Here is a 25,111-nt window from a genome sequence, read left to right as displayed (position 1 = left end):
AGTGGTGTTTTTTTTTTCCTTCTTTTTTTCCCGGATTTTTACAACTACAATCATGTAAAATAAGCCTAGTACATGCTAACAATGCACCTTAGAGCATAATAAACCTCAACATTTTCTAGGGTACCATTGTGGGTATCATGTCCCGTGGCGTTTCGGCTGCCTCGCTCCGCACTTGCCTTGTGCCTCTTTTTTTTTCAACGGGCAGTTGCATTCCTTGATTCCAAGAGCGCGAGTGTGATAACGAATTTATCTGCCAGCCTCATTAAGTCAATGAGGTCATTATTAGGCTATGTTTTTGCTAAATTGGTTTTAAACGCCCAAAGTTTAGATTGTTATTTTTGCACTGACCGTATGCCGAAGCGTGACTCATTAACACTCACAATACACAGAGTTCAATATAAAAAATGGGAGTAGGTTATCGTCTGATGTATCATACTCTAGTTCGAGCATCTGAATAAGAGGATTAGCGCGTACTTGAAGCTAGTTAAAGGCAAAGTAAAAAAGTGTTTATGGTCATTTTTGTCTGTTCATTTTTGGAGTACCGAAGGTATACACTGCACCTTTAAAACTAGAGACAATGTTCTTTCTTCTTTGTATACACTGCCTTTAAAACTAGAGACAATGTTCTTTCCCTTCTTACATGTCTTACATGTAGTACATTACAAAGTTGAAGCACAGACCACTTGGACAATATTTTAAATGGAGTTTAAATAATGGACCCTTCCCATGAAATATGCTAATTACATTCACGCATGCGTACAGACCCTGTTGGTTGGCACACACCATAGAGTTGTGCACTAAGCAGACGCGCAATCGCGTGTGCGTCACGCACCCATTACCCGTGTACAAAACAGCGCGATTTTCCCTCATTTTGTCAACCGAAACGTTAGTGCGCACGCGCTATGTGCAATTTACATGTCATGGGAAGGGTCTATTGTATGGCTTGTTTCACTTCCTGGTACCGGTACATGTATGTGTTTTGAAAGATGACACAACATAACACTGTTCAGATCATTGCAGTTTAAAGGCAGTGGACGCTATTGGTAATGACTCAAGATAATTAGTATCATAAAACCTTTCTTGGTTATGAGTAATGGGGAGAGGTTGATTGTAAAGTGACGTAGTTTTCGAGAAAGAAGTAACTTTCCACAAATTTGATTTCGAGACCTCAAGTTTAGAATTTGAGGTCTTGAAATCAAGCATCTGAAAGCACACAACTTCATGTGACAAGGGTGTTTTTTTTCTTTCATTATGATCTCGCAAGTTCAATGACCGAATGAGCTCAAATTTTCACAGGTTTGTTATTTTGTGCAGAAGTTGAGATACACCAACTGTGAAGGCTCTCTCAACTCCGACGACCAATCAAGCTCAAATTTTCAGAGCTTTACTATTTTATGCATATGTTGAGATACATCAAGTGGGAAGACTGGTCTTTGACAATTACCAATAGTGGCCCAGACCTTCGTTTATAGAAATAGAAGGAGCTCTTTTAATCGCTCTCCTGAGAATACAATTTGTTTGACTAGCATCAGTTTATGATTACTAAAATAGTCAGGTTGGATCGGACTCGGACGTGCACAAATAAAATTTACAGACAAAATAAAATAAAACAACCCCGATCCCACTCCCGTGTGACAAAATACTGCCCATTTTAAGGTTTTATGTTTAATGTTTCCTTTTTTCTAAAATGTTTTCACATTTGATATAAAGCATTAGAAAATACACATTTTCTGAAGAGAAAATACGTCGTTGATCCATGGTTGATCTAGTAGTAGTACTAGTAATGCACAAACGACGTATACAGTAGCGTGTGTGTGTACGGACGTGTAGTAATGTACCCTGCTGCGAGTTCGTAAAGCTAGCAATCTGTTAATTGCGCTGCTCAATCTCGAGATTGCACAACAGATGTTGATTGAGCTACGTACGCCGACGGTATGCGCTTCGCCCTTCGCCCCCGCCTGGAAATGTGCTAAAACTCCCACGTGACATGTCGAGTCTTGTCTCAATGCGTTTATTGCTGGTTCGCGTAGATTTTACCAATAGAGGGCGTTTAATATGAGGCTAGTGCATTGTCCAAAGCGACCTCTAGCGTTCAATGTTTCTTTTATTTATTGTCGCACGCAAAGTAACAACGCCTGGCGTGAAATCTGCTTTTGTGTTATAAATAAAATACACCATAATGATTGAGGGGGAGCGTTGTCGATCGCGCACCTGAAAACAGCCCCAGGAGCGCGGTAGGAAGGTCTGCAGTGTCCAGTGTCTTTAAAACCCTACATCAAGACACAATGTCGGCACATTGTCTGTAAATATTAATATTTCCTTACCTTCCAACTGTCCCTATTTTATAGGGACAGTCCCTATTTTTGAAAATTCCTATGTACATGTACATAGACCTTTCGCAAATACACTTGCACGCGCGTAAAGCTTGGAATTAGGTGCATTGTGGTCTAGCTGGTGTCCAAATTTGATCCATATCTATCCCACCACAATGCACCGCATTCAACAGTCTGCGCTTGTGCAATGGTTTGTGCGAAACGGTCTGTTCCTATGCACATTATATCCACCCTGCTGGGTGCTCAAGGCACAAATGAACAGCTTTATTTACCCAGGTAACCGTCATTGTAGACATTTTAGTTCACACGTATACAACTCACTAAAATTAAGAAATTGTTATAAAACATGCAACACAAACCCTCCCGAACAACGGATAAGTATTGAGTAACTCTTTGCAGATCTTGGATTCGACAAACATGATGTCGATTTCACAAAACTCTTCCTAACTTAAGACTAATCTCAGGACTTAGGACGAGTCCCAACCCTGCTCTGTAGCATGCGGACCTTAAGATTAATCCTAAGTTAGGTCGAGTTACTCGTCGAGTTACTCGTCCTAACTCGAGATAAGACAAGTCCTAACTCTTTGTGATATTGACCCATGTACTTTTAATTCACAATTCACACAACGATTGTTAATTTAATAACATTGAGATAACTTCCATTGTAGTGGTTTTTAATACTTTTGTTCACAAAATGGACATTTATAAACAAAATTTGTATCCATAATTGTGACTATGCAAAACAATCATACATTGGAAGCCTTTCCCTCAAATCGAAACAAACCTTTTTTTTTTTTTTTCTTTTTTTTTTGCCCAGCCCCTTTCATAATACAGGTTTTTTGGGGGGAGGGATAAAATTATCAGCATCCCTCCTCAAAACAAAACAAACCAAGCCTTTCTTTTTCCTCTCCTATTTTCGGCCTGGCCCGACCCTCTCCGTGATGTGCAGCCCCCTTTTTTTAGCAAGAGGGAATTCATGAATTCTCCCCACAGTGCCAAGAGCGTCTCTGCACGTAAGCCAGGATGCAGAGCATTTCCTGATTGGGGTGTGACTCAGAAGTCTCTATTCTGTTCTGGAAAAATTAGTAACATAAAATGTTCATGCGACATACGTCACAGGAAGGGGAAGAGGGGTCATCATTCAAACTTGTTATCTTCAAGGGGGGACTCCCCAAAATACTTTTTGTATCATTGTGTGCATCCAGGGGCCAATTTCATAGAGCTGCATATACAGAAAATACTGCCTGCTAAGCAGGAATTGTCTGCTAAGCAGAAATGAGCAGGGTACCAGTCACAAATTGTACATGTGACATGGTATTTTGGCTGGTAACCTTATTCTGGTAACGTAAGCATAATTTTGTTGTGCTTAGCTACTTGTTGTGCTTAAGCAGCTCTATAAAATTGGGCCGTGGTGCCCTGGGCCCAATTTCATAGCTGTTAAGCAGACAATTCTGCTTAGCAAATGGCTTGGCCAAGTAATAAATGGCTGTGGTAGTCGTGTACATGTATAGTAGCAGCACTGGTAATTGTATGGTGTTCTGGCTGGTTAACTTATTTTTGCTAAGAGCAGACCAGGGAGCCTAATGACTTACATGTACGTGTACATGTACATGACCAGGCAATTTATTGTTCCTTGGAAAGTTCAATTCTCAACTAAAGAATCTCTTATTATACCCTACATGTATGCCAGTGTCGTATCAAGTCTGTGGACAGTAATTTAGATCAGCAGTTTGTGGAAAGTTTTCAATTTCTCATCGATAACCTATCGATTATGTAACAGTTTGTTTACATGTATTGATTTCTCATCGTTACATCACTTACAGCCGTTTTGATTTCAACTTATGAGTGTTTTTATTTTTGTCCAAGGTGATCGAAGATGATCCGTTGATTGTGGACAGATATCGATTTCTCATCGACAACCTATCGATTATGTAACAGTTTGTTGACAATAGGCCTATGTATTGATTTCTCATCGTTACATCACTTACAGCCGTTTTGATTTCAACTGATGGAGTATTTTTATTTTTGTCCAAGGTGGTCGAAGATGATCCGTTGATTGTGGACAGATATCAATTTCTTATCGTTAACATATCGATTATGTAACAGTTTGATGTCATGTATTGATTTCTCATCGTTACATCAATTACATCCGTTTTGATTTCAACTGATGAGCGTTTTTATTTTTGTCTGCCAAGGTGATCGAAGATGATCCGTGGGACTCAGTTGGAGACCCACCACCACCCCCGCCACCTCCACCTCAAGATAGTTTGGTAATCCTTAATAATCGATATCAATAATCGATATTACTCTTATCCTCCCATCCCAGCTTCATCCTTCTACATGTAGTTCAGTTAATCCTTAATAATGGATATCAATAATCGATATTACTCTTACCCTCCCATCCCAGCTTCATCCTTCTACATGTACATGTACTTCAATAATCCTTAGTAATCAATATTAATAATCGATATCAATAACCGATATTACTTGTATCAGTATCCTCTCCATCCCCAGCTTCATCCTTCTATATGTAGTTTAGTAATCCTTATAATCGATATAAATAATCGATATCACTCGTATCCTTCCCACCCCCAGCTTCATCCTTATATGTAATTCAGTAATCCTTAATAATCAATATCAATAATCTATATCACTCGTATCCTTCCCACTTCAGCTTCATCCTTCTACAAGTATTTCAATAATCCTTAATAATCGATATCACGGGTATCCCCTCACCCCGGCTTCATCCTGACTAGTTCAGTAATCCTTATTCCAATTTTCATACTCTATTTGAATATTGTACTCATTTATGCATCCAATATTTGTACAAACCAACATCAAAATTGTGTTTTTTAATATTTACTGACACTTTTTTTTCATTATATCCCTTAAGTACAGTATTATTTTAGATCATTTGATCTACAATAATACTTAAGAACTGATCTGAAATCATACTTAAGGGACTTTGTCGTGGTAAATTATCAAGAACCAGGCCTCGTTTGGATTAAACCACTAGTTGAAAACCTCTTCACCACACATTGATTCCTATATTAATTATCCATTGAGCCATGAGAATGAATTTAGAATTAGAATTATTTGTTCAGCCAACGTGAAAAAGTTAAAAACCAAAAACATCAGAAATTGTAGTGCACCTCGAGCTCTCTAGATTTTACAATCACAGAATTACATTTAAAGACACTAACGAAAAAAAAAAATACACAATATAAGTACATTTATTATGATTTTTGCTGTCAACAGCATTTCCCCGACCAGCTTGTTGCCCTTGAACCTAAGGCATGCTCGCATTCATTTCAATAATCAATCAACTTCATGTCAATAGACGATGTTTCAATCATTGATAATTGATCATGCAGCCATCGCTCAGCGCAAATACCATCCCCATAATCATACCTGCCCTGGCTGAGGACGCCCTCAAAATTCCCTGCGCCCAATTTCATAAAGCTGATAGAAACAAAAGTTTGCTAAGCACATAGGAATCCTGCTTAACAGAAACAGGGTTACCAGCCACCATGTCACATAGTTGACATTGCTATTGACTGGTGCCCTTCTGATTTGCTGCCGAGCAAACAAACTTGCTGAGCATCATTTCCTTAGCTTTATGAATTTGGACCAATTTCATGCATAAAACATGTATAATATATAAGTAGATATTTTCTGCTAGCAGAGCAGAGCGCCTATTTGCTCAATTTCTCACCTTTAAACCATTACATGGTGCTATGTTAAGGAATACGTACATGTATGTGTACACAGTTAGTACTTAGGTCTCTTACTTCAAAACGTTTCTCCACAATACCTCACAGGAAAAGTACTACACGTTAATGCTGAAGTGTCATGAGGGTCACTGAGCCATGGATTTGAGTGATTTACGAAGACCCTATTACACATAGGACCTACTAATATTATTGCAGTTTTTTTTATTCTTGTGTGCTTACGTATTTCTCTCTATTAACTGTTTTCTACTTCTCAGTTTTGGAGATCGTTTGCCATTTGCTGTGGGGATTTTAAACCTTAACCCTCCTACTGTCTGACCGTTTAATACCATCCACTATGGTTTTGAATGAAACCTTGCCTGCTTGCAGTGTTGTACAGATGTGGTCAATGGTCTACGCAGTACACAGTTGACCTGCCCACTGTCTGATTATTCAATCTAATACACTATTTGTAGTTTGATGGTGGATAAAGTATACCATGCATTTAAAAAGTACACAGTCAACCCTCTTACTGTCAGACCATTCGATGTAATTCGGATCTGAATAGTGACACTTTACAGTGTGATTTGTATTTACTGCTGTTATTGGTACCTTTTTTATTTTAAAGGGCTAGCGAACTATCCTAAACAAGTTCACAGTTGAGCCCACTTGCAACAACATAAGAGACAAATTATTTGACTCCCTGATTTAATTTTGACAAGGCCCCTACCAGTTCCTTTTCCAGACTTTTATCTAGCGTGATCTGACCATCATGGTTAATCGACCAACCCTGATTAAGTTTTCAAATTAAAGCAACTTTCTTTTTCTTAGATCGGTCAGCCAGCCACAATGTTGGATCTTCCTGAACCCCCAGAGATTCAGACGCAACCGGTAACCCCCATTCCCAATAATTTATACTCATTTCACCATCATTTTGCAAGGGGAACCAGTTGTGACCTTTGACACAAAGCAGCCATGTTTAATTTCTATCAAGTTCCTTCGTAGAAATTCAAGAACTCTGAGATTTGACTGTCTTGTTGTAATGATACAGTTCAATAACATGTTTATTCCATACTCATATTGGAAAATATAACAATTATGGAAGTTACTCAGTACATAGAAAAGTAACAAAATCAAAAGTGCGTACATTATGTACATACGTACATAAACTTGTAACAAGCGCGTATGGCAGAATTGTATCATGTGACTTGCGTGTAAATATGGCAAAATGGCCAACTCATTGATCATTTCACCATTTGTATTGGCCGAGGTAAACTAACAGTTTAATACCAGCCAAACTACCATGTCACATTTAGCCTTGATCAAGGCGCTACAGCCAGCCGCGACCCGCAAAATCCAAGTCCCAATCACTGAATTCCACCAGCGCACCCCCATACATAACACAGTGCATATAATACGTGTACAGCGTATGTACACACCTATACCTACTGTACATACACATTACCATCTATATGGTACACGTACGGTACGTGAGTATTTCTAAAGTAGCGCCTTGATGGTTCTGTAACTGCCAAAATTTAGGGCGGAGCTCATTATGCTAATGTTTACTAACAACCCGGTCTCATTGGCTGTTGGTTGACCTATAAACTCTCGCTGCGATGTCAATCACAACGTTCTGCAAGCACGCGCACGTGCTCTCCGACGTAAACAACAAGCCTTGTGGCTGCTGTGCAAAAAAATTGCAATGGCGGCGGGCGCGAGGGAGAAATCCCTACCCTAAAACAAAGTTGTGTACTGTATATCAATGGTACGGTGTATAATTTGCAACAGTTCATCGTGGCACAGCTGCAGAAGCTTTCAACAAAATAAAACAACCAGGTTTAATGCACCAATCATGGATTTAGAAATAAGAAGGAAGAAAATTAGACCATACATTGTGTGAAATATGTTTGAGAAAGGTTAAAAAAGTATCAAGGTGTCATGGGTTTCCGGCAATGGCTACTTGGTTAGAATTCTTAGATGTTGGGCATACCCATCCCCTTGAAGCACAAACACTTAATAACATTACTGTTTTCCCATTTCAGACCAGATGAGATAAGAAACCGAACTGTTTATTTTGTCTAGACATATTATTCGTTACGTTTCTTGCGGTAAATCAAAGTTGGGGATCGAAAATAAATTATGTGTTGGTCGAAAACATACCAGACGGTAGAAGATGGCGTGTGGCTTAACAACAACTACAAGTAAAGATCAATTTCATAAACTAACTCTTGCCATACTACTAACGTTACACTTATAGTAAAGCAGCTCCCCATTCAGGGACAAATCTACCAGCTACATTGTACTTATGATGCTAGTCCTCATGTTATAATGAAACACAAGACAACAGGGCCAAGGAACCCCTCCTTTCTTCGAAGTTGTTCGACACCGTACCGACCAAACGAGGCTTGTCCAGCTCACACCGTTGGCTGGCCCGTATACCCTCGGGCAGCGCATTCAGACCCATTATGCATCATAGTGATTCCCACTCATGTCCATACAGCTAGCGTACAGCGTACACACACGCACACACAAATCAATGGGAAACTACACAACAATACACCAGTCAATGGGAAACTACACAACCATACACAAGTCAATGGGAAACTACACAACCATACACAAGTCAATGGGAAACTACACAACCATACACAAGTCAATGGGAAACTACACAACCATACACAAGTCAATGGGAATTGACACAACCAGGCGCCAGTCAATGGGAAACTACACAACCATACACATGTCAATGGGAAACAACACAACCATACACAAGTCAATGGGAAAACACACAACCATACACAAGTCAATGGGAAACTACACAACCATACACAAGTCAATGGGAAACTACACAACCATACACAAGTCAATGGGAAACTACACAACCATACACAAGTCAATGGGAAACTACACAACCATACACCAGTCAATGGGAAACTACACAACCATACACAAGTCAATGGGAAACTACACAACCATACACAAGTCAATGGGAAACTACACAACCATACACAAGTCAATGGGAAACTACGCAACAATACACAAGTCAATGGGAAACTACACAAGCATACACATGTCAATGGGAAACTACACAACAATACACCAGTCAATGGGAAACTACACAACCATACACAAGTCAATGGGAAACTACACAACCATACACAAGTCAATGGGAAACTACACAACCATACACAAGTCAATGGGAAACTACACAACCATACACAAGTCAATGGGAATTGACACAACCAGGCGCCAGTCAATGGGAAACTACACAACCATACACATGTCAATGGGAAACAACACAACCATACACAAGTCAATGGGAAAACACACAACCATACACAAGTCAATGGGAATTGACACAACCAGGCGCCAGTCAATGGGAAACTACACAACCATACACATGTCAATGGGAAACTACACAACCATACACAAGTCAATGGAACACTACACAACCATACACAAGTCAATGGGAAACTACACAACCATACACAAGTCAATGGGAAACTACACAACCATACACAAGTCAATGGGAAACTACACAACCATACACAAGTCAATGGGAAACTACACAACCATACACCAGTCAATGGGAAACTACACAACCATACACAAGTCAATGGGAAACTACACAACCATACACAAGTCAATGGGAAACTACACAACCATACACAAGTCAATGGGAAACTACGCAACAATACACAAGTCAATGGGAAACTACACAAGCATACACATGTCAATGGGAAACTACACAACAATACACCAGTCAATGGGAAACTACACAACCATACACAAGTCAATGGGAAACTACACAACCATACACAAGTCAATGGGAAACTACACAACCATACACAAGTCAATGGGAAAATACACAACCATACACAAGTCAATGGGAGTTGACACAACCAGGCGCCAGTCAATGGGAAACTACACAACCATACACATGTCAATGGGAAACTACACAACCATACACAAGTCAATGGAAAAATACACAACCATACACAAGTCAATGGGAAACTACACAACCATACACAAGTCAATGGGAAACTACACAACCATACACAAGTCAATGGGAAACTACACAACCATACACAAGTCAATGGGAAAATACACAACCATACACAAGTCAATGGGAACTGACACAACCAGGCGCCAGTCAATGGGAAACTACACAACCATACACATGTCAATGGGAAACTACACAACCATACACAAGTCAATGGAAAAATACACAACCATACACAAGTCAATGGGAAACTACACAACCATACACAAGTCAATGGGAAACTACACAACCATACACAAGTCAATGGGAAACTACACAACCATACACAAGTCAATGGGAAACTACAAAACCATACACAAGTCAATGGGAAACTACACAACCATACACAAGTCAATGGGATACTACACAACCATACACAAGTCAATGGGAAACTACACAACCATACACAAGTCAATGGGAAACTACACAACAATACACCAGTCAATGGGAAACTACACAACCATACACAAGTCAATGGGAAACTACACAACCATACACAAGTCAATGGGAAACTACACAACCATACACAAGTCAATGGGAAACCACACAACCATACACAAGTCAATGGGAAACTACACAACCATACACAAGTCAATGGGAATTGACACAACCATATGCCAGTCAATGGGAAACTATACAACCATATACACAAGTCAATGGGAAACTACACAACCATACACAAGTCAATGGAAAACTACACAACCATACACAAGTCAATGGGAAACTACACAACCATACACAAGTCAATGGGAAACTACACAACCATACACAAGTCAATGGGAAACTACACAACCATACACAAGTCAATGGGAAACTACACAACCATGCACACGGACGTGGCATGATTGCTAGCAGTAATACGTCATTCTCAATCGCGCCTGTGATTGGCCAATGTTTAGAATGATATGCCCAGATCATGCACGCCCTTTTATCGGAATTCCGATAAAGCTGTTACAGACCCATCAAGGCTGTTGTTTGAGCCACGTGTGCGAGGTTGAAAGTAGAAAGACACGACCGTACTCACGACTTCGCTATACTGTTCTCGCTGTACAATTTACTGTACAATGTACTGTATACATGTACGTTGTTCGTGTATGTACAGCGTGCAGACTGCCGAATTGTGCCGCGCCGGGCCGGGCCGGGGCACACTACATGTACGCCAACAGCCTTGAGTCAAGGCTATGTCACATTATTCAATCTGTGACAGGTCTCCTTCTTTTCTTGGCTGAGCAGACAATGTTTTAAGCAGTACTACTTGCACTCGCTACAGCTCCTTCAAAGTCAAGCTGCCCATCTTATCTACAAAAAAACAAAATACACGCATACATCACCTCTCATCCAGACCCTGCATTGGCTACCAGTTTTGCAACGGATTGAATATAAGAACGCAGTACTTGCATATAAATCACTCTCTAACCAAGCTCCAACTTACCTTTGCCACACCCGCCAGTCTTTGTATAATAAGCTTTTGCTGCAACTGGGCCATGCTTGAATCGTCTTCCTGAATCTGTTCGTTTAACCAATTCCATGAGTTCCTTCAAATCCCATTAAAAACCCACCTCTATCCTAAGTTACTCTAGATTGAATCATTGTTAATTGCATTGTTTTGTCTGTAAAACATGTAGTTTATCTTTTTGTTTGGTTGCTATTTTATTTCGTAAGCGCTTTGTATCGCTTTTGTAAAAAGCTCTTTATAAGTAAGATTATTATTATTATTATTACTACATAAGGCTGAACAAAATGTAGTTAAAACAACAAAATTGTGCTTTAGTGTACTACATTGAACATGTGTATTAAAGGATTTTGGTACTTTTTCAAAATATCCACAGATTTACATTATACTTACTCATTTCTCACAAACTACAGCACCTCAGTAAGTAAAATTTCAAGGGAATCTTTCTACTATATCAAAATCTTGCAAATTTAACATTATATCGTTGCGGTACCCGCTGCCAAAACATAGGATTCGAACTGCCTCTAGCTGCCGGGCAACCTCGGTAGTCTAGTTGGTAAGACACTGCTCTAGAATTGCAAGGGTCGTGGGTTCGAATCCCACCCAAGTAACATGCCTGTGATATTTTTTCACAGGACTCGGGGAAAGTACTGAGTATACAGTGCTAACACACATCGGTGTATGGGTAAAAAAACCAAAAATTAACAATGTACATGTAGAACTAGTTTATGCACGAAAAAAAAAAAAAGTGTTACAACCATTTCCTTTTTGGTTCAATAACGGTTTCTGGCTCTGTCTCCACTTGCACCAGATTCCCTAACCCGGATTGCAACACTATCCAATTGTAAGTTAATTCTGACAACTGTAAATGAAGTTAAAGTCCATGGTGTAATGTTTCCATTCTATAATATTGTATAATGTTCAGGATTTGCCGGCTTCGGATGCATGGAACAGGCCTGATGATGCTCCTCCACCTCCCCCTCCAGCCATGTCGGTAAATCCCCACGCATCTTATCTCCTCATCTTCATCATTTGTTGACACAAAAAGACTTATATACATGTAGTTGCAAAATGTTGAAACTCTTTCAAACCACGGCTCTGCCCAAGGCCGATGTTTTAGCTTCGAAGTGATGTTTTGTTCTAGTCTATGATAACATTATGGAATGTTGCTTGAAAAAGGAACTACATAGAGATAATAGGTGTTAGTTGTTAGATGAATTGGATGTTTTGTTCTAGCCTATGATAACATGACAGTTGCTTGAAACGGGAACTACATAGAGATAACAGGTGTTAGTTGTTAGATGAATTGGATGTTTTGTTTTAGCCTATGATAACATGATGGACAGTTGCTTGGAACAGGAATCACATAGAGATATAGGTGTTAGTTGTTAGATGAATTGGATGTTTTGTTTTAGCCTATGATAACATTGATAGACAGTTGCTTTTTAAAAGGAATCACATAGAGATAACAGGTGTTAGTTGTCAGATGAAAAGGATGATTTTTATCCTTCTAGATAGGCTCTTATGAATTGATTTAAAAACAAAAGAGTAGTGTTCAAAAAAGGGTGCAACTGGAACATGAGTGTTAACACGCATGATAACACGCATGATAACATGATGGATTGTTCTATGCCTTCAGACCTTCCTTCCTTCTGATGACCCTTGGGACCAGCCGCAGTACCAGTCATCATCACCGGTAACCTTTCCCTTTAATCATTGATACACACTTCATCAGCATCAGACTACCAGCTCAACATGACTGATATCATCATCTACATGATATTATTGATCCTCTTTAAAGATTGTGAACCTTGTAGTGGTTCAAAACTTTGACTGACACACAAACAATTTCACAGAAACATGTAATTTTGTACTTGTACATGTAGATGGATCAAAACATTTTCATCATTGCACCTCATGTTTGAAAAACATGTACCGTCATCAACTACACGATCCATTCATGAAGTTCAGGATCACACCGGCTCTTTTTAGAACCAACGCCTTCCTAAAAAGAGATTAAGACATGGTTGTCTGGCCTGTAATTTCATCTTTGAAAGGGCAAAGCCATTTTCATTTTGCAAAGGGCACTTCAATTGTAAAATCCATCACTGGGAACCTTTTGAAGGGGCACCAAGGCATAGCCAAGGGGCCACAGTCTCCGTTGCCAGGGTGTAATTTCAGGCATGGGTCGTACCCACGAGTTTACTAGTTGTTACATCATTTTAATAATAACAAATTCGTATATAGCGTATTTCACAATAAACCGTATTAATGCACTTTACATTTAGTCCCCTGGTCATTGGGCCAATAACATCCCTTTATTCTTTCTCAGCTCCCTGGGGAGTATACAGCCAAAGAGCTGCCGTAGCGCTCCGAAAACTTTATCATTCACAATATCAACCTCTACCCTCGCAGGTACCCATTTATACCCCTGGGTGAAGAGAAGCAATTATAGTAAAGTATCTTGCTCAAGGACACAAGTGTCACGACCGGGGTTCGAACCCACACTCCAGTGACTTGGCATCAGAACTTGAATTCGATGCTCTTAACCACTCGGCCATGACACTCCACACCATGCGAAGCTTCAAACATCACTAAAGGCCGTTTTATAGTCGGTGGCGCGATGGTCGGGCAATGGAAATGTTGACGCGCGATCAAAAAAAGACTAGTTTTTAGGCCGCAGCAATAACTATAAACTGTGTCGCGCGTCAAACATTCCATCGCGCGACCATCGCACGACCGACTATAAACCGGCCTTAACATAACATTCAGTTTGTTGTACTTCATGTTTTCAAAAAACAAGCACAGCTTCTTTCATTTACCATGTTTACATGATAATAACTCAGTTCGATTCAGTGAAAGCTTCAAATAGACTGAGCAATAACAATAAAAAAAAATTTATAAAGCACAAATATCCACAAAAAGTGCTCAGGGCACTGTAACAAAGAAAACTTTAAAAAAAAAAGTTAAAAACAAATTAAAAAAGGTTAAATTTACAAAACGATTCTATTAACATGAGGTGTGTTTTGAGAGATGTTTTGAGAGAGTGAATAGAAGTGGATGTTTTGATGTGAAGAGTGGTCGATTCCAGAGATGTGGTGCTGCAGCACCCCCAGGTTCAATGAGACTTGATTTCTTGAAGAAGATATTTGTTTACAGAACGAAGGTTGCGAGATGGTTGGTAGATTTTAAGCATGTCCAATATCTAGAAAGTGTATGTAACATTTGATGGATGTTCTGTCTTTAGAACGTCGCTCCTTCCTTGGGACCATCTAGTTTTAGTTTTATTAGATTTAACACTGGCATAAAAATATAAATATACAAGACAATACATAAAGAAACAATAAATCAAAATAGCTTAAAAATATCAAGCCAGTGAGTGGCAAGGAGGAACAGGTGACCAGCACCTCAACAAAGCTGTAAAAAAAAAAAAAAAAAAAAAGCCACAGCCTTCATCACCGGTAACATTGGCTCAACCTTTATTATCAATACATCAGCATCAGGTTACCCGCCTTCGACCATCGACTCGTACATTCTATCCACGAATCTACACTTTCTCGTAAATTCTCCTAAACTTAAACTATTTCTGTGTTGTTGAAAGTGTAGATTATTTTTACGAATCTACACTTTGTTATGAATCTACACTTCTCGTAAAATAATCTACAGTTGAGTGTATATGAATTACAAACTTTAGTAAATAGTTTTCTTTTCAAACTGAAAGATAGCACTGAAGTGCAACAAAACATAGCTGATAATATGTTTTTCTTTTTAAAATTATTTTCCATTTGAGAAAAATCACTTTAGTAAACACATGTTATTGAAAGCCGAGCAACCTGGCGTTGTACTCGACAAGGTTGCAAGCACTCAAAGTATGCCTGTATATTTGTAACTTATACAAAATTAGGTAGACTAACTAGTGTTGTTACTATTAAGCAATCCAATTCAGTGAAACTTATTAAATGTATTTTCTAAGAAACACAGGCAAATACTCACGTAATTTTGTTTACGTTTCGACTAGTCATCCTCGGAACACAGCCCCACCAACCGACTGGTGGTGCCTCGTTCTGAGGATGACTAGTGCAACTAGTCGAAACGTAAACAAAATTACGTGAGTATTTGGCTGTGTTTCTTAGAAAATACATTAAATAAGTTGATATTTTACCAGCCTGATGAACTTCTTTCATGATATTCAGTGAAACTGTTTCATAACCAATGGGGGATATAGTTTAAGTCAGAGAATAGACTGTAAAGTGTAGATTCGTGAGTAGAATGTACTCGCCTTCTGCTCGTACATTCCATTCACGAATCTACACTTAACATAATATTACTCTTACATATTATTTTTTTTATTGATTTATTTTTAAGGGTTGAGTCTGTGTGCATGGTGTGAAACTCTTATAAGAATCACAACATGTTAGCGCAGCTGTGTGCACTGCTCATCACTTCCATTGATTTCTATGTATTGACAGTTGTGTCTATGTACATGTATTAAAGGAACACGTTGCCTTGGATCGGAGTTGGTCTATAAAAAACGTTTGTAACCGTTTGTTATAAAATGGAAGTGTCGTGGCCGAGCGGTTAAGAGCACCGAATTCAAACTCTGGTGTATCTGATCAGTAGAGTGTGGGTTTGAATCCCCAGCCGTGACACTTGTGTCCTTAAGCAAGACATTGCTTCGTCCTTCGGATGGGAAGTAAAGCGGTTGGTCCCATGTGTTGTGTATCGCATGTAAAAGAACCCAGTGCACTTTTTGAAAAAGAGAAGGGGTTCGCCCCAGTGTTCCTGGTTGTGGCTGCTTAATGCGCCGTAGCACCTTGTAAACCCTTATAAAGTGCGAAATAATTGGGTCTTAAAATTCATCACTGTAATAACCTATCTTTCTGAAAGTTTGTATATACTCAGCGCCTTTAGTACCTTGTTTGGTAGATACGTGCGCTATATGAGACTTCGATATTAAAATGCACACTGGCGTAGTTGAAATCTTGAGACCAATGGTTAAGAACTTGCTCCATGCGATGAAGTTAATAATGAGAAGCCTCTTTGTTCAACTAAGCTAAACTCGTAGTCCTGACCGATTTCCAGTCTGCCCAGGACATTTTTTCTTCCAGTAAAGCTGTCCCCAGAATTCTGAAATCTATTCCCTGACCGAAGAATAAATCGCAAGACCTAATTCCCAAATAATGAAAATCAACATACATGTAGCCTGCTTTTTTGTAATTTGCTTATTTTGTATCTTGTATCATTCTCTCATTGTTTATTTTATTGTTCTCTTTATGTACATGTGCTTAGAGGCTTTTTGCATTAGGCGCTTTACAAATGTCTTATTATTATTATTATCAGACCACATCCATCTCTTCAATACTTGTCTTATTTATTTTCAGCTGTAACTGTTCTGCCATCTTGTCGCTTCTATTACAAATTTGTTGTGTCATGTATTATGTTCATCTGTCCTTTTTGTCTGTCTGTCTGTCTGTCTGTCTGTCTGTCTGTCTGTCTGTCTGTCTGTCTGTCTGTCTGTCTGTCTGTCTGTCTGTCTGTCTGGTTGTCTCGTTTTATTGTCTGTCTGGCTGTTTTATACAAGCTTATGCTTACCAAAACGGCCCCGTACTCTGTTTATTTATTCATGTTTACTCTTACTTAAAGAAATGTTTTGCATTACTCCATAATACATGTAACTGTTGTTATTCTTTTATGAGAGTTTGGAAATAAATTTATTATTGAATTGAATTGAATTATTTATAGCAAAGACATGTGTATCGTTAAACCACACACTGACCCGAATGCAGTATTGTAGTGCCTATATAATGTGTAACCTTGCCTGGTTGCACACTGTAACACAACCCATTAGGGCAATGCCACATGAGTCAAATTACAGGCAGTCGTTCAAAGGTAAAACACAAGAATGGAGTTTGTCACACTCCAATTTTCATACATGGATAATTCTTGTGGATAACATGACGAGGCCAAGTGGTTTACATGCAATGCATTAGACATGTTAGACTCAAGTTGTACATGTACATGTAGGTCCAATTTCATAAAGCTGTTATTTAAAGGGAAGGTACACTATTGGTAATGTCAAAAGATCAGTCTTCTCACTTGGTGTATCTCAACATACAGTATGCCTAAAATAATATACCTGTGAAAATTTGAGCTCGATTGGTCATCAAAGTTCAGATATAATAATAAAAGAAAAAAACACCCTTGTCACACGATGTTGTGTGCTTTCAGATGCTTGATTTCGAGACCTCAAAATTCTAAATCTGAGGTCTCGAAATCAAATTCGTGGAAAATCACTTCTTTCTCGAAAACTATGTCACTTCAGAGGGAGCTGTTTCTCACAATGTTTTTACAATCAAGCTCTCCCCATTACTCGCCACCAAGTAAAGTTTTATGCCACAAATATTTTGAGTAATTACCAATTGTGTCCACTGCCTTTAAAGCAGAAAATGCAAATTTCTTTGCTAAGCATAAACATAAGTGGGCACCAGTTGGATGAATGTAAACTATTTGGAATTTTGGTTGGTAATCATGGTTTCTGTTTAAGCAAGTTTTTATGCTTGACAGGCGAAAATTTTGTTTTCTAAGTCTTCAGATTGTGGTTTTTAAATCCTTGTCATGACACTTGTGTCAACTCATTTTGATTGTGGTCTTGTAGAGCTATGTATGTGTCTTTTAAGCATTGCTGGAATTTCACAGAGACCATGGTCTCCATTGCCCTTGTCTTGGCCCTGTTGCCCCTTTTAAGCTTGGGCGATATCGATTTATTTTATTCACGATATATCGCCGACAATATATCGCAATATTCGATATAATCGCGATTAATGAAATTTGACATCATCAGTCTTCAAACTCCAAGTGAAAGTTGTAGAAGAGACAGTCATAGCTTAAGAGAGGTGTTCTAATGACCTATGCTTCTGGATTTACTCCAAACCTATGGGGTGCAAGATGTCTCAGCTAGCAAATACATCGCGATATTTAATCGATATTGCGATATTTAATCGATATTGCGATATATCGATATTTCGATTAAAACCAAATCCATCCGATATCGAAATCGTTTCCAAATTAATATCGCGATATTCGATAATATCGTGATATCGCCCAAGCTTAGCCCCTTTGATACTTTTCCATAGACTTGAAGGTTTTCCAATAAGTCTTTTTGAGGTATGGTGGACGTGATTGGAGTGCACTGTTTGGTTTGGGTGTATACTCACAAGTTTACCCAAACCTTACGGTGTTGCAGCATTATGTCCGCCTTATTTTGAAAACGTTTAATGGAGGTGCCCTTTGAAAAACCTAATGGCCTTGCCCTCTTAAAGATGAAACTCCAGGCATGTTATAATTATTTACCACAGATTTGATAACATTTTCTCCATATTAAAAAAATTCCATAAAGTGTTTCCATTGATTTCTCTCCGCTTTTCATCAGCCATGCGACCATCCATCACCAGTGTGTTCCAGGGTGCAAGGTGTCAATATTACTTGTGTACAAGGTTGTAATAACAGTTTTAACTGAATGGTATTTGTCTGTTATTCTCCTTCCCAGGTTGTCAGCTCATCGGGTCTTTCACATCAAGACAGCGTTGGAAACGATGAAGATTGGGACGATGACGACTGGGATGAACATTCGACACCTGTAAGGACAATCAAAATACTTTCATTTGTTTGTTTGTTTGTTTGTTTGTTTGATTTTTTGTTCATTCATTCGCCCATTCATTCGTCCGTCGGTTCGTCACAGATTGAGGATATTGAAAGTAGAAACTTCCCTGAAATAGTACTTACTGAGGTGCTGTAGTCAGGTAGTTTTTGAGAAATTAATAAAACAATGTCACAAAAATAGTTTTCATCACAGTTCTAGCATGTAAAAACGTGTTAACCAGTTGTGGTATACCATAACATTATCTTAACTGGATAATACATTTTTAAATTCTAAAAAGTTGAAACAAAATTCTTTAACTTGTTTAAATCTTTTTTCAAAAACTACAGCACCTCAGTAAGTAATACATGTATTTGAAGGGAAGCTTTCTGCTATTATTATGTATCTCCAAACCGTGTAAGTTTAATGTAAATCTGTGGACGTGTTTGAAAAAGTACCCAAATCCTTTAAGAAAAACACAGGCAAAACACTTGAGCGGTGGTCAGGCCCAAGGTCATGGGTTCGAATCCCACCCAAGTGATTTGCCTGTGGATTTTGTTTTCACAGAACTCACGAAATTACTGAGTATACAGTGCTTCATTAACATAATTATATTGATGATATGAATATTATTTTTGGCTAATTTTATTTTTACCGGCTGGCTTGAAGCAAAAACCTTCCTAATAAATTCATTTTTTTTTATTTTTTTTATTATTATAGAGAGGACCAGAACTTGGGGCCAATGATTTTCCGTTTCAGAAAAGTGCAAATTCGTTTTTTTTTTTTTTCTCAAATTGAAATCCTTTTCTCCGTTTCAAAGGGCGGATTCCGCGAATTCTGTCCGTTTTCCGCGATCGCGGAAAATCATAGGCTTCAAATCATCAAGCTTTGTCCCACAAACTTTCCTTCTGCTTTAACTTTCGATTTTATTTTCTATTCATAGAAAGCTTTGATGCTTTATTAGTAGAGCGTATTGCTTTTGTTTCTGAACTTGAACATTTATTTTGGTACAAGCCGCTAGCAGCCACTATTGCCATTTTTCTACAAGCCCCCTTGATGTTACACTAGCCTTACTCTCGCTTACAGCTGCAATGGGCATTTGGCTACAAGCCGCTTATGGCTGCTGCAGGCATTTGGCTGCAAGCCGCTTACGGCTGCTATGGGCATTTGAATACAAGTCGCTTCTGGCTGCAATGGGCATTTGGCTACAAGCCGCTGACGGCTGCTGCGGGCATTTGGCTACAAGCCGCTTACGGCTGCTGCGGGCATTTGGCTACAAGCCGCTTACGGCTGCTGCGGGCATTTGGCTACAAGCCGCTTATGGCTGCTGCAGGCATTTGGCTGCAAGCCGCTTACGGCTGCTGCGGGCATTTGGCTGCAAGCCGCTTACGGCTGCTATGGGCATTTGAATACAAGTCGCTTCTGGCTGCAATGGGCATTTGGCTACAACCCGCTTATGGCTGCTACGGGCATTTGGCTACAAGCCGCTTATGGCTGCTGCAGGCATTTGGCTGCAAGCCGCTTACGGCTGCTATGGGCATTTGAATACAAGTCGCTTCTGGCTGCAATGGGCATTTGGCTACAACCCGCTTACGGCTGCTGCGGGCATTTGGCTACAAGCCGCTTACGGCTGCTGCGGGCATTTGGCTACAAGCCGCTTACGGCTGCTGTGGGCATTTGGCTGCAAGCCGCTTACGGCTGCTATGGGCATTTGAATACAAGTCGCTTCTGGCTGCAATGGGCATTTGGCTACAACCCGCTTATGGCTGCTACGGGCATTTGGATGCAAGCCGCTTACGGCTGCTATGGGCATTTGGCTGCAAGCCACGTCTACCAGCCATAATGATCTCAAAAAGGGTATTCTTTTGCTTGACTGCATATATCAATGAATGGGCAAGCTCAAACTAATATATTCCTCATGAAAAATTATGTGAAGTAATAAACTTTGGTGGAAATTGACTGAACAATTCTGTAATAATAAAGTCTATGGTTGTTTTCATAATCGACCACTCACTCATTATCAAAATATTGATTTGAAGAAAGCGTGTTTTTTTTCAATGTGCTGTTTCTACTTGAATGAAAGCAGTGCCAAGAGTGCCACATCACGAGTTAATAGATAATCACAGTTAATATTTTGAAAATATTGTTTATATTTGTCTGTGTACGCCAATTCATCAGGATGGTTATTATGACGAGCAAGGATCACCGGAGGTAAACACAAACAACAACAACAACAAAACACCACTCTCTATTTTTAACACCACTGTGTCTTAATGTTGTGGGTACTGCATGGTATATCGTAACACAGGCTTGATTCTTCATGGAGGCAATCACTTTCATCTGCCCCGAGTCATTGCCTTGGGTTTTGTATTGTAACCTTTGACCTTCTAGTTGAGTAACGTAGTTGAAGTGATTTCGTAGTTTGTTTATGTTTTTCCTTTCCTACATTTTGACTTTTTTCCCAAAGGTAATTTTTTATTTCATTTGAAACTTGACCATCCTATAGTTGTTTTGCACTTTTTCCTTTGCACCACCTTCTAACCTCTAACCGCTATAGCTTCACCTTTCACCTTTGACCTCTCTGCATGACCTTCCCCCTACTCAGCAGCAAGAACCAAGCCCTAGGCGCATGCCGCCTAAGGATTTGCGCAAACCTTGGCTGACTAAATCCGCGTGGAACGGGTCATCTCCAGAGGCCCCTGCTGACCCCATCTACTCTAACACCCACCAGACTGCGACTATAGGCAAGAGTAAATCCTTTCATAACAGCCACGCCCGCTCCACCAAACTGTCAACCTTCCAGAATCGGGAGACGGGTAGCATGAGGCGCCGGGACGCCACCCGACCCCTGGAGTTGACCCCCCCGACGGCCCCGCCTCAAGAGGCCAAGTACGGGGGAGCTGGACGGCAGATGACACGCGCCGACAGCTCGAGCACATTCGAAGACTCGGATGACTCTGTGAGTAACAGGAGTTGCTTAGACTGCATGTTGCCTTGGTGTCTGGGTATTGCATTATGACATGTATGACAGCGAAATCTGAGGACTGCATGGCGTGTGGAAACTTAAAAGTTTTAGCATCGTGATACAAGTGGTTGTTCTCGGAGCGTGAGTAAAAAGTTATAAAGATCAGAATCGTTTTTATCATCATCCTTCGCTGGCCTTGAACTTCGCTCTTGTAGGGGCACCGCACAGCAATGTTTCCTTCGGTAAGGGCCCCCTTTATCTATGAGGAAAGTGTAAGTTTGTATTGGAACCTTGCAGAGGGCACCACAGCAAAGGCGCAGGACACCACGCAATTGCTGCGGGTGCTGAGGTTTTTTTCGAGGCCTGCCTTCGGCTGTGGTGTAGGTGACGACCTGTTCTTCCAATTACCGCAATCTTAGGCAAAAGTTGAGATTTGGTCGTGTCACCATCTCCAAGCAGGCCTTGAACACCGGCTGCCTGACGGGTGAGAGGCTTCCAAATAGACCGATCTTGAGCGGCCACTTCTGCCTCCTCCACGGACCACCCAGTGCCCAGTCTGGAGGTCCCTCTGGATTACATTTTTCCATGATGTCCTGGGGCGCCCTCGTCTGCGTTTCCCATGGGTTGGTGGCCAGTTGTAGAGTTGCACCGGCTGCCTGACTTGTGAGAAGCTTCCAAATAGACCGATCTTGAGCTGCCACTTCTGCCTCCTCCACGGACCACCGAGTGCCCAGTCTGGAGAGGTCCCTTTTGATTACAATTTTCCATGTTCATACGGCAGTCTGGTCTGCGTTTCCCATGGGTTGGTGACTAGTTGTAGTGTTGCACCGGCTGCCTGACTTGTGAGAAGCTTCCAAATAGACCGATCTTGAGCTGCCACTTCAGGCCTCCTCCACGGACCACCCAGTGCCCAGTCTGGAGAGGTCCCTCTTGATTACAATTTTCCATGTTCATAGGGCAGTCTGGTCTGTATGTTCCTTTGGGTTGGTATTCAGTTATAGAGTTGCCTAGGGACACGCTTTGTTCCCATTCGTTACCCGTAGGTTGGTGTTTATAGAGCGTTTTTCTCGACGGGTTCGTCATCCCGCATTGCAAATACGCTACCAAGGAACTTGAGCAGTCGACTTCTCTTTCATGCTTCACAAGAGGGTTTGAGCTTGTCATAGAGTAGATGGGGGCGTCGGTGAAATGGTCGGTACACTTGATGTTGAGCATAATGCGATAGCAAGAGGTAGCAAGAGCATTTATTTTACTTTCCATGTCTTCGGAGACGACCCAGGACTCACATCCTTAGAGGAGAACTGTGAAGCACATGGTGTTGAACAACCTCACTTTGGTGGCAATGGGCAAGGAGGGGCTCCACACCCTGGGGTGGATTTCACAAAGGTATTCCTAACTTAGAACTAGTCCTAGGCAATGCTAAGAGATAGGACTGGTCCTAAGACTGGTCCTAAGTTAGGACCAGTAACTCATCCTAACTTAGGACTGGTTCTATCTCTTAGCATTGCCTAGGACTAGTCCTAAGTTAGGACTACCTTTGTGAAATCCATCCTTGGACCCTGTTTTTATGAAGTTTGAATTAGCTGTCATGCATGGGATAGATATTAACATTGCACCATGAACTTTTAGTGTTTCTTTGTCATGTTTGTCATATGATATTTCCTGGGTTTTTGTTTTGTTTTGTTTTTCACTGTAAGGCAGTGGTTCTTTAATATTTATCTTCCTACTTAAGGCTGATTGCCGATTTGCTTGCCCTCGGAAAACTCAAAAAAATTAATAGTTCCTCTATCTGAACTAAGACTATCTTTGACACATCACCAGAATAGTTGATGGTAATAATTGTTGGCAATGGCATATATGAACATACGTGTAACTGTACCATCAGTGGTTTTAAACTCTTTGTCCTGGACACATATTGGCTGAGTGCATAGAAACTTAAAATGTCAGTGAATTTCTCCAGTGAAATTTGCGCCTTGAACACCCAGCAGGGTGGATATGTGCGCATTACAAGTCTTATTATTATTATTATTATTATTATTATTATTAATAAAACTGCCAGGGAAATTTTCATGCATTATCAATACTGATTGGTTTTAATGTGACATATTGTTAGACATTCTAGTTTGTAAATTTTAATCTAGCGTAACGCAAAACGCTACACTGACGCGCACGTTTTCACGCACAAAGGACAGCTATCGTCCAATCATTTGCTACGTTTGTGCCTTGACCATGTTGACCCCAAGTGTGAAGCTTTTTGGCCCCAGTGAGGGCGTCTTTTGTGGGTGTGAGGTTGCATGCAATGGGTCTATTGACCAATGCATTGACATTATCCAGCCGCCACGTTAGAGGAAAACGGTGATGAAGTAATGAAAATGCACAGATTGGCTTGTGATGACAGTATTGGCCAATCAAAAGCCTCCTTTTGACCTCTCGGTGAGGGCACCCTACTGAAACGACGTCAGGTGCATGAGGTCTATTAAGTATGAAGCCTGCCAATCATGCATGATAATATCTCACAGGACTGCCACCTCTTCTCCTTTAAAGACAGTGGACACTATTGGTAATTGTCGAAGACCAGTCTTCTCACTTGGTGTATCTAAACATATGCATAAAATAACAAACCTGTGAAAATTTGAGCTCAATGGGAGACTTTTAGGACGCTTAATGGCAGCAGACTTACCGGGTAGAATACATTGTTCTCGGTAATGTGCGCATGCTCAGAACTACGTAAACAAAGGAAATTTACCTGGTAAGTCTACTGCCACCTAGCGTTCCAAAGTCTCCCATTTTTCGTTGAAGTTGCGAGATATGAATGAAGTTAAAAACATCCTTGTCACACAAAGTTGTGTGCTTTCAGGCGCTTGATGTTGGACCTCAAATTCTAAACTTGAGGTCTCTAAATCAAATTCATGGAAAATTACTTGAAAACTACGTCACTTTAGAGGGAGCCGTTTCTCACAATGTTTTAT

The 25,111-nt window shown here is 40.2% G+C and overlaps 1 protein-coding gene across 5 annotated transcripts in view; it reads left to right on the top strand.

Annotated features, from left to right (window-relative positions):
- LOC139942496 (sorting nexin-33-like) overlaps nt 1-25,111 on the top strand; it is a 59,759-nt gene that overhangs the window by 8,281 nt on the left and 26,367 nt on the right. Inside the window, exons 3-8 of one of the 5 annotated variants that reach the window (XM_071939307.1) lie at nt 4,529-4,603; nt 6,875-6,934; nt 12,467-12,535; nt 13,181-13,237; nt 19,088-19,177; nt 21,356-21,388. In XM_071939307.1, coding sequence (XP_071795408.1) covers nt 4,529-4,603; nt 6,875-6,934; nt 12,467-12,535; nt 13,181-13,237; nt 19,088-19,177; nt 21,356-21,388 — 384 coding nt within the window. The remainder of the gene's footprint in view (nt 1-4,528; nt 4,604-6,874; nt 6,935-12,466; nt 12,536-13,180; nt 13,238-19,087; nt 19,178-21,355; nt 21,389-25,111) is intronic. The other 4 variants (XM_071939308.1, XM_071939309.1, XM_071939310.1 and 1 more) reach the window with 4 other exon arrangements.

Source organism: Asterias amurensis, chromosome 10 (assembly GCF_032118995.1).
Source record: "Asterias amurensis chromosome 10, ASM3211899v1".
Lineage (NCBI taxonomy): Eukaryota > Metazoa > Echinodermata > Asteroidea > Forcipulatida > Asteriidae > Asterias > Asterias amurensis.
Note: the sequence above shows the minus strand (reverse complement) of the source record. Positions and strands in the feature narration are given on the sequence as shown.